General features: G+C 37.2%; 1 protein-coding gene across 1 annotated transcript in view; it reads right to left on the bottom strand.

Annotated features, from left to right (window-relative positions):
* Positions 1-17,421, bottom strand: part of Cog5 (component of oligomeric golgi complex 5) — a 332,336-nt gene that overhangs the window by 8,198 nt on the left and 306,717 nt on the right. The window contains exons 18-19 of the mRNA XM_047560136.1: positions 14,900-15,137; positions 9,236-9,312 (exon numbers count right to left, since the gene is read on the bottom strand). Of these exons, the coding sequence (XP_047416092.1) occupies positions 9,236-9,312; positions 14,900-15,137 (315 nt within the window). The remainder of the gene's footprint in view (positions 1-9,235; positions 9,313-14,899; positions 15,138-17,421) is intronic.

Below are 17,421 nucleotides of genomic sequence, written 5' to 3' on the forward strand. Positions count from 1 at the left end.
CAGTTCGAGACCAGTGTGGGCAAATTAGTGAGCCCCCTTCTCAAAATATGAAAAATAAAACAACAAAAAAGGCTGTAAAGAGTTATCTGAAACTGTTATTCAACCCTCCCTGGTTTTAGCTCTGATGGACAAGAGCTAATGACTATAAGTTGAGCTTTGGAGGTTAAAAGTTGAAAAGTGGGGCTGGGGAGATAGCGCAGTTGGTAGAGTGCTTGCCTTGCAAGCATAAAGCCCTGGGTTCAAATCCCCAGCACCACAAAAAAAAAAAAAAAAAAAAAAGTTGAAAAGTGAGCTGGCAGCAATAGATCTTGATCTTTCTTTCTTAACACTAATGAGGTTTATGTAAGGAGTATTCTCAATAGACAGTTGCTTCTTATTGGATCTAGAATATTATTAGGAAAAAATGTCTTTATGTTAACTATTCTATAAGTACTTATGTTAACTATTCTATAAGTACAATCTATAAGAATTTCTCTAATTTCAACTGCTTTATCAAATAATATCATTTCATCATTTATTTTCTGTAGTTACTGAGAAAATATTTCAGTTCCCTCATATTGGCTCTCACCAGAAAGCCAGAATGATCCAAGTTCTATGGGAATGTGACCAAGGTCTTCCTGTGGTCACATCTGTCAAATCTCGGTGTTCCATGATGCAGAGCTTTGGGTCATCAGCATACCTAATTAGGTATGAAAATGTTGCCGAGGGAGTTTTGGTTTTGACTGCAGGCATCCCTACAAATCCTTTTGAATGACAATGTCTTCATCTAGGTGAAAGGTTCTGGTTCCATCATCATCAGCAGCAGCAGAAGCAGTAGCAATAGCTAACACACTCAGGTAGCACTTACAATGTGTCAGACACACTATAAAGCTGTGCAGAGGGTTAGACAGCAAGCAAGATGGCAGAATAGGTCCCAGGCTTCACTATGTTCACCCACAAAGTCCAACCATCAACTATCCACAGAAGAGAATACTTCTGTGAAAACCCCCAAACTCAGGAACAAGGCTGATATACCCATGTGGACCATGGAACCATATATAAACTATGCTAGAAAGGCAAGAAGTACAGTTCTACCTTGACTGCCACACTCCTCCCTGCCCTGGCTCAGCACCACAGAAGATTCCCTGGCCCACAGTCTCTGGGTAAGAAAAGAACCAGAAGCAGACATTAGCTTTCCCAGAATTCTGAGATGGTTTGCAGAAGCCCACTCCTGTCTTGCCTCACAGGGAACACTGGACAAGAAGGGAGGGCTAGATTCCCTGGTGTCAAGTAGAAACAAAAGTGGGGGGGCACACACAGCAACCAGCATACAGCTATGTGGCAGCAGTGGCACCTGATCAGTGACAGTGTCCGTGACAGTCTACCTGCAAAGCCCAGCAAGTTGCTCCTAGAATACCACTAGGAAGTTCAACCTGGCTTGCTTCCCTAGGGAGGCAGACTTCCTACCCAGCTTCAGATTCCACCTCAAGACCTCACCCAGGCAGAGAGATGCCTGACCCGTAATGCGTATCTATATAGTACAGGGGCTAGCCTTGTCTGAACTGGGAATACAAACAGGGGCTCCATCCAACTTCAGAGCCTACTCTATGTCTAGCCCAGCCAAGGAGACACCCACCAGAAAGTCTCTAGACTCAACCATTTAGGGCAATGATTCTGCCTAAACTCAGAGCTCAGCCTACAGCCCTACTCAAGTCCTGCATAATTCAAAAAACAATACTGCCTAGCCAGGAAATGTATCCTGCAACTCTGCCAGATCAGAGGTGACTGTCGTGCCCAGTCACTGGTACTGCCAGACAAAAGAGCCCACTAACAGCCCTCCTTGCTCAGGGTCAGTATCTGCTGGCCCATCCATAATCACAGGCTAGACTAAACAGTGAAGTTCTACCTATGCCAAAAGAACAGCTTTAAAAGTCAGAAGAGGTGGCTGTCTCTTCAAATGCAGATATCAGCACAAGGATACAAGGATTACTAAAAAATCAGGGGATTATGATACCACCAAAAGAAACTAAGAAAGCTCTAATTATAGATCCTAAAGAAAAGGAAATAACTGACAAAGAATTCAGAACAATTTCCTTGAGGAAGTTCAGCAAACTCTAAGAATATACACATGAAAAATTAAATTTGGAAAACAATACATACACAAAATAAGAATTTTGACAAAGAAATAGAATTGAAAAAACAGTTACATATGAAAAATATAATGACTAAGCTGAAAAATTCAACAGACAGCTTCACCAGCAGGTGTAATCTAGCATAAGAATCAGAGCTTGAAGACAAAATGTTTTAATTATCCAGTTGGAGGAGCAGAAAACAATAAGAATGAAAAAGAATGAAGAAAGTTTACAGGAATTATGGGACACCATGAATAAAACTAAATCTACATAATTCAGTAAGGAGGAGGGGGAGGTGGGAGGGGGAGGAGGAGAAGAAAAGAAGAGTCAGAAATAATAAAAACTGATAGCCCCAAATTTCCTAAATCTGGGAAAAGATGCAAACATACAAAGCAAAGAGGTCTGCAATCAAATTCAACCCAAAGAGGAGTTTACTAAAACACGTAACAAACTATTTAAAATTAAAGACAAAGTTTTTTTGGGGGCTGGGGATGTGGCTCTGTAGTAGAGTGCTTGCCTACTATGCATGAGGCCCTGAATTCAGTCCCCACCAAAAAAAAAAAAAAAGTCCAGGGAGCAGTAAGAGATAAGGAACTTATCATGCACAAGAGGATCCCACCAGGGTTATCTAAACATTTAGCTTTCTCTTAAGAACTGATAAATATCCTCCTTTTTCATAATGACATTAACTCAATCTGTTTATCTTTGGCTTTAGGAATTTTAAAGCCAAATTTGACACTTACATTTCAGTGAAGTTAGTTTTATGGTTTCAATATTCATGTTTTTCTTTGCTTTCTTCCAGTATTTTCTTAATGTAAACTGCAAATGGAAAGGATAGCAAGGAAAGAAGAGCAAAAAGGGAGGAAGGACAAGAGACAAGGGGAGAGGAACAAGCTGGACAGACATGCACGGAACAAGCCATGTCTAGGAGCCTGGCACACACAGTTGTCCAATAAGACATCTGCATAAGCCAGGGCTGGTAAAATCCAGTTAATTTTTAAAAAGGGACCTTTTGGTCACTCATCAGTTCCTTTGGAGCTCTGAGACAGAAGTTATTTTTCTGTCAGGACTAAATCTTCCACACTGGCCACCCTAATAGAACTGCCAAAAGAACCATGAAAAGCAAAATGGAACTTGATTCTGAATTATACACTGCTGATATAATTACCAGTAAACATCAAATGTAGACATTTTATTCCTGGTGTTTAAAAGGCTGAAAGATCAGAAATTGTGCCCATCCTTTTCCCTGATTCCAGGTAGGATTTGAAACACCAGTGAATTAAAAAAATAAATAACTATCTGAAGTGCTTTATGAAACTAAAGAAAATTAATTAAGGTATTATAAAAAGCAGTTATCCCAAATGCCACAATGCCATTCTTAGAGAATAACATTCTAATTACAGCAGCACTATCAAGGTTAAACTTTATAGTCAAAAGGTGGTGTTAATTAGTCAAGTATTAGATCCCTTAGAAAAACTGTATTTCTGTCAGGAAGATTCACATTTAAGTGATTCACAACTGTGCATCATCAGTTTTCTGACAGTTTGTTAAGGTCAATCGTAAGATGAAGTAGGACAAAAGTCCTGCTACTCCTGCATCCACACCCAACATCATTGGTGGCCCCTTTCATACTACCTGCCACCATGCCTTTGTAACCTTCTCTTGGTGAGGGGCCTCGGAAAGCAAGGAGACCACTGAATATATGCACTGAGCTCTAGAAATAGCACAAAAGGTGGGGGAAGGAAACATGATTCTACTTGGGGAACAGATGACCATCTTCCCTGCACAGTACACAAACTTTAGGGAGACCTGGTTTGTGACATGAGGAGCTCTGTGGACTCCAAGAGAGAATGATACAGACTAATGCTTGGGGGTAAACAAGGGCTTGATGCAGAGAGGTGAGAATGGTTCCTTTCTTGGAGTCTCCTTGTCTATTCCAGCAAACCAGAAAGAAGAGGTTTTAGGCAGACGCTCTTTAGCAATAAAAACACACATTTGGCCAAACACTCCTGTTGCACTGTCCGGGAGTTTGCATGTGGCAGTGGAGAGTGAGCTGAGGCATCTTAGCAGTAGAAGTGGCCATAGATTCTCTTAAAAATTTCCCCACATTTTCCTGGTTGATTCATATAAACATTCAAATGTTGTTCCATGATCAAAGCTAATGAAAACAAATGGGAATTTCAATAATAAAATGTAGGGTGTAGTGGTCACAAGCACAGGTTTTGGAATCAGGCAGCTTTAAGTCTGAAATGGGACTCTGGAATTCTCCTGCTTTTTGGCTACACAGCACCAATACCTCCCTAAGTTTCAGCTGCCTCATACAGATTGCTCCTGACTCATAAGTAAAGTGAGGATACTCAAGGAAGTATTAGTAAAACATCCAGTACAGGCTTGGCCTATAGTCAATAATTAAATTCTGGTTGTGAGAAATAATAAACATGATAATAAACTCAATGTCATCCCTTCATGTTTAGCTGAGCACCCCCTGCACTGTCGAAGCAGCAGCAAAGGATGATGGGAACAACCCAAGTGTGAGGTGCAGGCTGAGCTGAAAACTCAAACATGGAGTTAGGCAGAAACCTCTGGGCAGTGGTTATTTCAGAGGATGGATTAAATGCTCCAGATACACAAGTGGAAAGAAAGGACAAAACACTAAAAAGACAGTCCCCTTTTTTTTCAGTTCTACAAAAACTCAGAGGTTTGGAATTTCAAGGAACACCCCATCTGGTTGCTGATGGCTTCTTTCTTCTACTGCCCTTCCTGTTAAAAGCTCCATCTTAACAGAAACCCCATCCTGACAGTTTTCACCATACTGTCATTAAACCTAGAGGGCAATGAGGCTTTCAACTGAGCAGGCTGTGGACATCATCAGGACAAACTGTCCCTTCAGGAGCAAAGGTACAGCCTGCCTGAAGGCAGAATCTGTGTCCCTAAGCTGGTGAAGGGCATTTGGACTTATGTGTCTTCAGCCTCACACAGATCTACACTGACAATGTCCAGGGTCAGAGCTTTCAGGCCTGGGGACAGGGCGAGTAAAGGTCCCAGCCGCGTGACCTCTGCTCAGGGTCATCATGCTGCAGGAGGCAGTCTCAGCAGCTCTGACTTGGTATCTTCTGTAGAATACAAACTACCCAGGGGCAAATCACTAATGTCAGCAGTTTTCTGTGGCAGCATTCTGTCCTGGGTATGAAAAGGTTCTTGCTGCCTGAGGAACTCTGATGTAAACTAGTAAAATGTAAATATATGCAATAAGCTTGCCAGCTTAATTAAAAAGTCCACTAATATTACAGTCAAAAAGACAGTGCCCTGAGGCAGATGGCTGCATGGTGGAGGAAGGGAGCCTGCTAAGGCACACTTGGGAGTGTGTGGGGTGCAGCTGGTGGCAGGCCCTGTGGCCAGCACACCTCCCTCCTCTGCAGAAGCCCCTTGTCCTCCCTTGCAGCCACTGCATCTAATTCAGAGAGAAAGGCTTCTGTGTTACCACAACATGCTAGGTTTTGCTGTTTGGCTTGATTTAGTATATTTTATATTATTCTTAAATTCCTTTGTTACTTCTAAATGGTAGAAAAACGGAAGAAGAATTTCAAAATAAAAATGTATTGACTTTTCTGACTACAAAAATAACACAATTGGGCAGGAAATTTGAAAAATAAAGAAAAACACAGAAGAAAAGTAACTAATGACAATCTTACTATCCAAAGATAATATTTTGACATTTTATTCTTTTTGGCTTTTCTTCTCCATACAATACGTAATATTATTTAAAATACAGTAGGGATCATATCACATATCCCACTTAGTACTCTGTTTTTCATTTAGTGATACATTAGGGAATATTTTCATACTAGTGGATATTAAATGACAACATAATTATTAATTGCTGCATATATCTGATCTTATGAATGGCATATATTTTATTTAGCCAATACCCTACTGTCTTCCATGCAGTTGTTTTTGGTCATCAGAGCCTTTGACAGGGATCCATGAATGACAGCCAGGGTATTATATGCTTATGGTCAGTGGATGATGCCTATCCCTCTTAGTCCATAGCATTGATGGAAGAAAAGCACTAATTAATAAGAGGGTCCTTCCACTGCACTCCTTAGAACTAATTTTGGAAAAGAGATAGATCTCTAATAAGTTTTTGTGGGTATGCAGAATAGAGGGCCTATAATTAGGTTATTAGAACAACGGTGTTCTGTACTGATTTCCTCATCTCTGGAAGGGATCTGGTAGACCCCACCACATGGGTTAGCTTTCTCAAGGCAATTCTCTTCTAAAGGCAACTCAGAAAATCTGGCAGAGCCATAGCTTGCCCAATGACAGGGCACAGGTTGGGGCTATGTTCATAGCTCTCCTCTTCTTAAGCAATAGGACTCAATTCATTGTTTATAGACCAGAGCTATTTGAACACCCTAATAGACTATGAATTCATTTGCTGTTTCTTGATCCAGTTGATATAATAGTTATCCTAGTCCCATCAAATAACTGAGAAAGAGTTAGAATAAATTCAGTAGATTTCTGTAGATTCAATAGATCTGCAGGAATATTTTGGTACAGATGAATCTTTGTTGAAATTTTTCAATTAATTCAAGTTATGGAAGATAGTCCACAGACAGGATACAATTATATTTGTGTTCCTGAGTCCTTAGGATCCAAAGGGCTATCTGCAGGGGAAACTCAGGGGTACCAGAATCCCAGGAGAAAGGACCTTACATCTTCACAGTCTACAGAAAGAAAGAAAAAAAATCTGCTCTCTGTCACTGGAACAATTACAGTTCAAGAATTAAAGGGCCCTGTGAAAAAGTTGAGTGACTGTTAGATGTAAAGCATTAGTGGGTCATGTGAGTTAAAATAATCAAATGAATTAGAAACGTAAGAGAATATTGTAAGTAAGGTAATTACTGGTTCATGAAACATGTGTGTGTGTACGCACATGTATGTATAATAGGTCTGAGTGTGTTTGCAGGCTTGCATGTGAGTATATGCCAGATTACAATTTTAAAAGTTTCTTACCATGAATAAGGTCAAAAGTTTGAAACCCAACTAGATTGACCATTAGTTCAGGAAAAACTAGGTATAAAAAATGGAGAACTTTTAAATTTATAGATTGATTAATGACTAATTTTTGATTCCATAAATAGGTACTAGAAGATGTCACCCAAACCTTAACTGTTCCTTTAGGAATCCTTCCTCTCATGTAAGAATTGAGACAGAAAAATTCCATCTTAAATGACTTAAAACAGAATTCAGCAAACAGGAAACAACACTATGTTAATACCCACACATGAAATAAACAACTAAACATGGGATTATCAAAAATAATACAGCAAATGCCAAATCAACAGCTCTTCTCATACTTTTTTCAATAACTACTTAGCTAATACATTAAACACACTTCTAGTATATTAACTGACTCAGCCAGGGCAACATTTTATTACCCAGCTAGGACTGCTGTGTTACCATCTTAACAAAGTAAATGACTTCACAGGAGTTTTATTAAGGTTACTTTTATGGTACAGATGACTGATGATTAGTAACCTGAGGACCTTATGATATTTCAACTCACCCATATTTGTAGTACAGAATTCTGTGGCTTCAACAAAATAATTTAAATACTTTTTATAAAGATCCGAGCTGATCAAAACAAGGTTTATGAAAATACCTGCTATCTGACTTAAAGTTTTCCTGTAATCTACCTCTGTACAGATGGGCAGTGATTCCTTCATTCAGAAAAAAGTAAAATTCATGCTTGTGTTGACATTAAAAAAAAAAAAAAGTATCTCTGTCAATTACCAACAGGCAAAGTGAAGCATCAGGCTCCCCTCTCAATCAACAATCTTGAATTCTAGTATTACATTACACTTGAATTTTCTACTGTAATATTTCAATGACATAAGAGAACAAAGAGATCATTTAAGGACACACTACTCTTTGATTAGTCTCCAGTACTGAGTTCAGTTTTAGAGAACTATATGCCTATACTCTATTACCTTTATAAAAATATACTCAGCTATCATTGTGGTATAGGATATAATGGGTAGTTTATATCAAAGCTTCCCATGTGACATGTTTTGCACAAAACTCTAATTATATATTATGTTGATCCTCTCAACCCTCAGGGTTGGTCACATTTTGAGTGTAAATATTTTCTATACATTCCATGATGTCAAAAACACTGGGAAGTTCTTGTTTATTAAGTAAATAGTCATAGAAACAACATCTCCTTATCTTCTAAAATCTGCTATTGAAGATCCCAGTCATTAAGTTATTCAATGTTCCATAAAATCTGAACTGATAAAAGCCTAAGAGATCAGCACTGAAAAAAATTTTTTTCCTGTGAACTGGTATATTCTTAGATTATAACTATGAATTAACTTGTTTTTCTTTTCAAACTTGTTTCTAGGAAGTTTAATCCTAAGATTGGTGCTCAACTGCATTAACCTAAATTATCTAGTACACTTATAGCCATTCCCTATAGTTTATCACTAAGTTCAGTTCTCTTAATACTTCATTTAATAGTTTTTTTATATCCATATCATGAAATATAATCTATAATCTTTTTAAAAGTAGATTGGGGGGCTAGAGTTGTGGTTCAGTGGTAGAGCACTTGCCTAGCATGTGTGAGGCACTGGGTTCAATTCTCAGCACCACATATAAATAAATTAATAAAATAAAGGTCAATCAACATCTAAAAAATTTTTTTAAAAAGTAGATTGGGTTAAAAATAATATATGAACAAATAAAAATTTCAGAAAGAGATGCCTATATTATTATGGACTACCTGACTTTATTACTAAGTACATTTTTCAACAACCGGAAACAAAAACAAAACAATTAAAACAACACTCAGAAGAGCATACTAAAATTTACCAACTCAATTTTGTGAATTGTACCTCAAAAAGAAAAAAACACGCCCACCCAGTAACTTATTAGTCACTTCATATAATTATACATGGGGTTCTGATTTGAACAAAACTTCCAAGATGATTCACATCAAATTGATATTGTTATAGGTCAAAAATGATTGAATGATAAAAAATTTACATAGTTCAACCTAAATAAGAGGAAAGGATTTATTTGCTAATAGGACATGACTATAGTAACAAAGAATTGGGTCTCACCTGAATGACCTCAGCATTCGATAGGACTTTCCTAAATCAGATACTCTTCTGCAAAACGGACCCACGGCCAACTCCATCTGGAATATTAAAAGATACTCCATAGTTTTTTATGCAGAATCCTAAGGTGAATTTGGGACACACCTGAATCACACAAAGTTGTAGCTTGCAGTAAACTTAATGTTACTGGGACTGTGAAGCAAGTTTTAAAATCCAATTAAAATTATTAAAAAGGTAAGACCCTAGATAAATTTTACATTTATTTACTATAGGGGCTCAAGATGAGACAATTCTCTCATGTGGTTGTTAAATAAGGGAAGAAAATTTGTCATTTTCTCCATTGAAATGCTAGGAAAGAAAGTTTTCAAGACTGTGTGCCTATATTTTAAGTAGGTATGTCAAGTCTTTTTTTTATAGTCAATAAACATGAAGAGAATTTTTATGAGTCAGTGTGGCCCAAGTCATTACAAGTTTACTCTAGAACTTTCTATAGCACATCTGTGTCAGAATTCCAAAACTATAGTTATTAGTAGCGTGACCATGAACAAGTTGCTTAATTTCTCTCAGTCTCAGGTCTCTCCTCTGCAAAATGAAATAATACCACTTACTTGATAGAATTATGCAAATTAGACAGACAATTCCATAAAGATCTATATGCATGACATCTGAGTACAGTTTAAATGTCAGCAATTATCAGTATTTTTTCCCCTCTCAAATTATTAGTAAATTCGTCTATCTGTTCCCTGACATAAAAATTTAGCAAATATTAGTTTTACTTCTCTTTATTTTCTTCCATTAAATCCTACTTGTCATTACCCGGGCTACCTGTTCTGTATCTACCAAGTGCACATGCAAAGTTTTTGAGTTATGTGGCACACATGTGATACATTGTTTCTTCCCTCTTGCTATAAATTTGTACCTTGGTAAAAAAGTTTAGAAAATGGTGGAGAATAAGCTGCTCCCTGGTATAAAAGCATCTTTATTTAAGAAACACATGAAAGGAAGTGAGCTCTCTGTCCTGCTAGCCATTCTTTTTTTTTTTTTTTTTTTTTTTTGTGGTGCTGGGGATTTGAACCCAGGACCTTGTGCTTGTGAAGCAAACACTCTACCAACTGAGCTATATCCCCAGCCCCCTGCTAGCCATTCTTAAGAAAAACTGTTCAAAATTTCCTTGCTATTGGTACAGAAACCTAATCAATCATTCCTTTGAGGAGCATGTTTGCCTCCCTATTAACTACCAGGTACTGAGTTACACACGGGGAAAAAAAGATGAATTTAATGAGTTTGTTTGCCTTCACAAACTCTCAAATTTAGTGAAGGTGATGTTTAATTACTCAAACAATATAATGATTATTTAATAAAATCAAAAGAAAGGTATGTGTATGTATATACATAACATATATATACATACCTCCTTATCTTATGATTTTATTGAATAAATGTACATATATACAGATATAAATATACATATGCATACAATCATTATTTTAGGCAAAATCATAAGTGGTATATCAAAATATGAACTGAATGTCAAGAAGAATTGGAAGGTAGTTTGAGGATGAACAGTGATCAGGTTAATTTCTTTCTTACTGTATAGAAGTCATGGAGTATACATTGTATGTCATAGAGGGAATCTTACATGGTTGGCAAACTCTAATGCAGAAAAATAAGTAAACAAAAAGAAAAATCTAAGGAAGAAAAAACTGGGATTCCTGATTCTTGCCAACAACACAAAACAGAAGAAATGTGAGCCAGTGTTCTTGAACTTCCTGGTTTCCTTCAGAATCCATGTGTAAAAAAAAAAAAAAAAATCAATGTGTATCTTTGATTTGTTAATTCCATTCATAATCTGTGTGTTTGTGTGTGTGTGTTGTGTGTAAAGGCTTTTTTTTTTTTTAAGCACAGTTTATGTGATTTATTTTTCATGAGATGCTTGGTCAATTTTTTTCCCAATTACCCTAGTGGGTTACTGTCTTCAAAGTCCAAACCAGTCAATCTTTGGCCTAGACCTTGAGCAGGACTAAATGTTAAAACAATTAAATGACCAAGAAAAAGTTACTATAAAGAGAATATGACCTCATATGGCTGTGAAATCTATGATGATGCAGAAGATCTCTATGCCATAGGAAAATTTCAAAATGTTACATTTTAAAAATACATTTTGCATTCATAAAAGACCTCCAGGGTATTAAAAATCAGTTTCTTCTGCCAGAATTCCATTAAACAATAAAGGCCATGTTCAAAAGGGCAAGAGTGTTTCTTTTGGAGGAGGTGACTCTGCAATTAGCTGTGGAAACAAAAATGGCACGTAGGACTGCTGCTCTCTAGCCCTCCTATTTGGGAGGAATGAGCCGCAGGTAGGTGAACTAATTACTAGCTGCTCCTTTTCCACCACAGACATTTGGTGAACCACAGGGCATCTCTGGATACTCCTAGGACACTCCTGCCCTGACATTATTCAGGAGAAGAAAAGACAATAGAAATTAGAACAGAAATTCAAATTTAGAGTACCTTGTTTTATTTTCTCAATTCATATTTTTGGGCAAAGTGAGAGAGATAAAAATGTATACTTCAAGGGCACCAGAAGACTATAAATAGAAACTGCTAGGAGTACCACTAAATAATTTAATGCAAACTTCAATGTCTGTCCTTCCCCTCAGGGAAGAAAAGAAACTGAGGGTGGAGGGGGAGTGTGTGCTTCAGAGGGCACTGTGGGCAAGTCTGCAAAGATTCAGAATCAGCAGAGCCCCGGGGCCTTGGACAAGCTTAATGCTTTCAGAACTGCTGTGTGATTAGTGTAGACACCAAGACCATGTGGTCACAGCAGGGAATTAATTACCTGTAGGAAGCCACCTCATGCCCGTGACCTGGATTCCTAAGGGGGCTAGATGCTGGGTACTTCCCTCACCATGAGCCCTCCAGATGGCACCCTGCAACTACTTTCTCTTTTTCTGCACTGCGTCAGTGAGAAGTTAGGATTCTTTAAAAAGTCCTCAAATATATCATTATTTATTTGTCTTTGCTGTTGGACATCATGCCAAATACCTGCATTCCCAAACCACTTTACCGGCTCTTCTTAAGTTCTTTCTGTTATTTATGCCAGAAGAGCAGGCACTTTTATCACAAGAACACTTTTCAAACACAGAGAGTATTTGTGTATTCTTGATTCCAGTGACCTCAGTGGTTTTGTTCAATTTTGAATACAAATTGATAGAACTTACTGAGGGTGTTACAAGGGGTTCTAGTAGGCAGTTGATGCCTGTCATGAATATAAATGCCAGGGTAATGCTATTTAAGTGTTTTGACAAAACACTTTCAATCATGCACGATTCTGAAAGATGAGGTACAACAACACAATTATTGTGTTGTTTGTGTTGTTGCAAGAAACAAAACCCAATGAAATGAAAACCCTAAATTCAAAATTTAATTTTTAAAAAAGTGGGAATGGGGATCATAAAATCATCCCCCTTGTTGGACATTTGCCAAAGCTACTAGTCATGAATATGATTATATATAATGGTACTTCCACCTGTCTTTCCTGTGCCCATGACCCACAGGACTGGAGTCATGCCCAAGAAAGGTGTTGGGACATTTTGAAATTGGGACACACTGTACAGCAGTGAGTTAAGGCATCTGCCTCTCAATACTACACACTGCAGCAACCGAAGGCCACTGAGGGGTTGGAAAACAGGCTCTTAACACTAAGCAAAAGCTGTATATGTAGATGCCTTTACTATATTTAAGAAACAGAGAATAGAACCTTTGAACATAAATTAGTAATAATCACTGATAAATTTCATTTATTATCAGGGAAGGGAAAAATTGGTTTACTAAGTAACATGTTTTAAGAAAAAATGAATGCAAATAAAATTCTGAATAATACAGTCTGGGCTGGCAGCAGCTCACTCCTGCCACTGAGAGCCCTGCACTTCAAACAGGTGCTAGCTGCAGTGATAGGGTTCAAGGACACAATCTTTCAAGACTCATAAGGGAACATATCATTAAAATAAAACCCCCAAACAACAAGCCTCTCTCTGACAGCTCTCTCATTTTGGCCATCTCCTGCTCTGCTGCCACTCTAATTGGACTTGAAGTGCTGCCTCCAGGAAAGTGACTCAAGAACCAGCTGGAGCAGAATGTAAATAAGCTGGTGGGGGAGGGAGCCCAGGGGAGGGAAGAGGACAGGAAAAGTAAAACAAAATTAAAGAGGAAAAGGGAAAAGGAGACCTGAGTACAGCTTATGTTTTAACAAATAAAAGCAGGGCAGGGCCTAGGACATCATTGTGTTTTCATTTCAATAAGCAGCCTATAACCCAGTAGTAGAAAAGTTTATATATAATTCTGTTTAAACTGAGTTTACCTGTAAAACAAAGCAAAATGTACAGATGTCCAAGAATGAAACTGACAAAAATAAACAAGTTAAAAAAAAAGCCAAGTTAATGGGAGCATTTGATTAATTTGTTTTCATGTGTGGTTACTAAAGGCACATATCCCAAAGGCAGCTTTTTTGCGGTCTAGTAGACACAGGACTATCATTTGGGGATGAAAATGACTAATAGCTGGATCAATTATTAGGTAAAGAGCCTGGCTCTTGAAACCTGAAATAGGTTTGTGTTACCCCTTCCATCTTTTACGTCTATCTGGTCTTAGGGATCATCTGACAGCCATCACCCTGACCTAAGCGGTCAGCCTAGATTCTTCCATGCAAGAGTAATGAACCAAGACACACTCCCAGATACAGGCAGGAATAAATATTGACATTAAGCTTTATCTTTACAAGCAGGGAGGATCTGGCAAATCACTATGAAGTCTCCATTTGAATAACTATTTAGATTAGGAAAGCTAACAGCTTTAAAAGATTTTTTAAATGATTTTACCCTCAACATGCTCTATAAAGAAGAATCTCTGTTTCTGAATCTTTTAATGAAAGTATATTTGGGGTATTTCTCCTTTGCCTCTGATAGTACTGAAAGGTTTTAAAAATCTACTTAAATAACTCTTTCCATAAGAGCTGATTATGTTTCTGCTATTTTAATTTCATTTTATCTCACAAACAGCAGATAGCTTGGAATGATTTCAAGGCTAGCCACAGCCAAGGAATGTACTCTACTTTAAAAGCCTAAGAGAGGGAGACCAAACAATCTGACTCTATATCTACCTGGTTCACTGTACATCTTAACGAATTAGAAACACAGTCCTGGAGTGCAGAGCTAGCCATTAGAGGACTTCAGATGTGCTGGAATTCTTTCTTTTCTCATGACAACAGGCAGCCCCTTTACACTATTTGAAAGGATATTTCACTGCCCACATAATTTTTGAGTCAATTACTTTTATCAGTATTGACCTGGTAGGATGGCAAAATAGTGAGAAAGTTCCATTTTACATGAAAAATGGGAAATGCTGCTTTATTACGGAATGAGCTACTTTACCTTAATCTTGAAAGATCAAAGATGAGGGATAATTATTTCATTAAATACAAAGAACAAAATATAAAATTATCTGGTATAAAAATATCTTTAAACGTTTTCATTTAATCAATTAGTATAAAGTGGATTTATTTTTTCTTTATGCTGTAACTTTTTAAAAACAATGATTAATAGGTCTTTACTGAATAGATAACATTGAGACTAAAACATCTTCTCCCTTTGTAGTTATGCATCAATTTACCTGTGCAAAATCAGTAGCAAGTCGCATTTTCCCACCTTCACCAAGAGGTCTTATGAGACTGGCATTGCGGATAAAGAGTTCAATCGCTCTTTGAGCAATAGCTTCAGTGTTGTCAAAGACAAAATCCAAGCAATCAAAGTGTTTAAAGTAATCACTCATAACTCTAGTAATGAAACCTTGTAGCTCCTTCATGTATAAAGAACAAGGAACATCAGGCTTTCCTGAGCTGGATAATGACCTGTAAAAGAATAAAACACAGTCATTTTCAGCACTAATGCACTAAATTTCATGCCTTGATTTCCCTGCTTCTGGCTGCTATTTTAAGTCTGCACCATTTTCCCCCTTAATAGTAAAAAGGCATTTTTTTAAAACTAAGTATAAAAGAGCATAGAACAATGTTTAAATTATATTCTAAAGACTGTGTTTAGAGGCTAGAAGGATTACTGAAGGAATTTTGGAATCCATTTACCTAACAGATTATTAAGAATGAAAATGACAGCCATCTGTCTTAGATGAATAATACGGGGCCATTCTTACTCTCTGGCCTCTCAAGGTCCCTCCCAGTCTCACAATTCTCCAACCATGCCCACGTTTTGCCTGGTAAGTGAATATCAATAATGGATCCAGAAATAGCATTTTACACGTTGCAATGGCAGAAAATGCTGCCCTCTCCAAACGAATTCTTGGCAACCGTATCTCTGCTCTTGTGCTGTTTAATCAGATCAGTCCAACAGCAGAATTCTGACTGCGGGACTGGTTATGTAACAATACACATGGTATGCAATTTCTTCCTCCAGATGATGAGGCTTAGAAAGGCTTTAATTTGGATCAACAGACGATGCCAGCTGATGCTCCATGATATACTATTTATAACTTATAAATGTTTACAATTGCCCTTTAAAGAATATATTAAAAGAATATGAAATATAGGGGAAAAGAATTATACCCAAATTAGAAATCACCTGATACTGGCTAATAGATGAGATCACTGGCTACACAATGATTTTCAAAAAACAAGTTAAGTGTTTCCATATTCTGAGAATGACATAAAGAAACTGGTGATGAACCAGAGATGAAAAACAGTTATGATTAAAGTTTCTAGAACAAGAGAATGAGGAAAATTTGAACTTGATCTTCAAATACAGTATTGGTTATTATAAACAGGATGCTAAGCAGAGGACTTCCACTTTCAGAAGCACACAGAAATAGACATACTAAGCTTCTGTCCCAGCAGGAAGGGATTTTATCCAGGTGTAAAATGACTGTCCAACAAATAGCAAGGTGGGGAGAAATTCCTGGTGGAACATTTGTGCTTACGGTATAGTCACAGGGTAGAGCACTGCTTGAGTGGAGGGGAGCCTTTTGCAGTCCTCATGGAGTTTGGCCCTGCCAGAATCAGACTACTGCATGGCCTGTCTTTATTCAGGTTTATCAGTCCAAAGTCCAAAGGGTAAGGTTGAAAAACAAGTTACTTTCAAATTTTTTTTTAATTTAGTTTTTCAACAAATTGCAATAATATATAATTACATCATACATGGCAGTGATATATGCTACACAGCGTTGTAAGACTGACGTCCATCACCTTAAATATTTTTCCTCCCATTAACTGCAAGTTTGTACCATTTGACCAACATCTCCCCTAAACACTAGTAACCACATTCTACTGTCTGCTTCTGAATCCTATTGTTTTCAGGTTTCACATACGGGTGAGAACAGGTGGTATTTGTTTTCTGTACATGGCTTATTTCACTTAGTATAATGTCCTTCAGGTTCATCCATGTTGTAGCAATGGACAGAAATTCCTTAAGTCTTAATAGCATTCCACTGTGTACATATACCATATTTTCTTAATCCATTCATCTGTTGATGGACACTTAGGTTGAAACTTGCTTTCTACAAATATGTTCATGTTTAGTGAATGAACATGGAGGTGCAGATCTCTTTGACACACTGTTTTCAGCAATTATGGTACTTATATTAAACTTATATGGTATTTATATGTTAATTATATTTTTAGTTTGAGGAAACTTCATACAGTTGTCTATAATGGCTGCATTAATTTACATGCCAATCAACAGTATTCCAGGGTTCTCTTTTTTCTACGTCCTTATCAACATTTATGATCTTTCATTTTTTTAATAATCACCATTCTGACAGGTGTGAAGTGATATCTTGTGGTTTTAATTTGCATTTTTATAATGATTCATGATATAAAACATTTGTATCATCTGGATAGTTTCTTTTGAGAAATTATCTGTTTAGGTTTTTTGTTTTGTTTTGTTTTCAAATTGGGTTATTTAGGTTTTTTTGTTTGTTTTGTTTTGTATTTTGTGACTTAGTTCTTGAGGGTCCTTAATGATTTTTGAATGCCAATCCCTTATCAGATGTGCTTGTAAATATTTTTTTCAAATTCACAGGCTTTCTTTTCACTCTGTGAATTACTTCTTTTGCCATGCAGAGGCTTTTAGTTTGATATAATTTCCTAGTTTTGCTTTTGTTGCCTGAGCTCTTAGGGTCCAATT

This window comes from Sciurus carolinensis, chromosome 8, assembly GCF_902686445.1.
Source record: "Sciurus carolinensis chromosome 8, mSciCar1.2, whole genome shotgun sequence".
Taxonomy (NCBI): domain Eukaryota; kingdom Metazoa; phylum Chordata; class Mammalia; order Rodentia; family Sciuridae; genus Sciurus; species Sciurus carolinensis.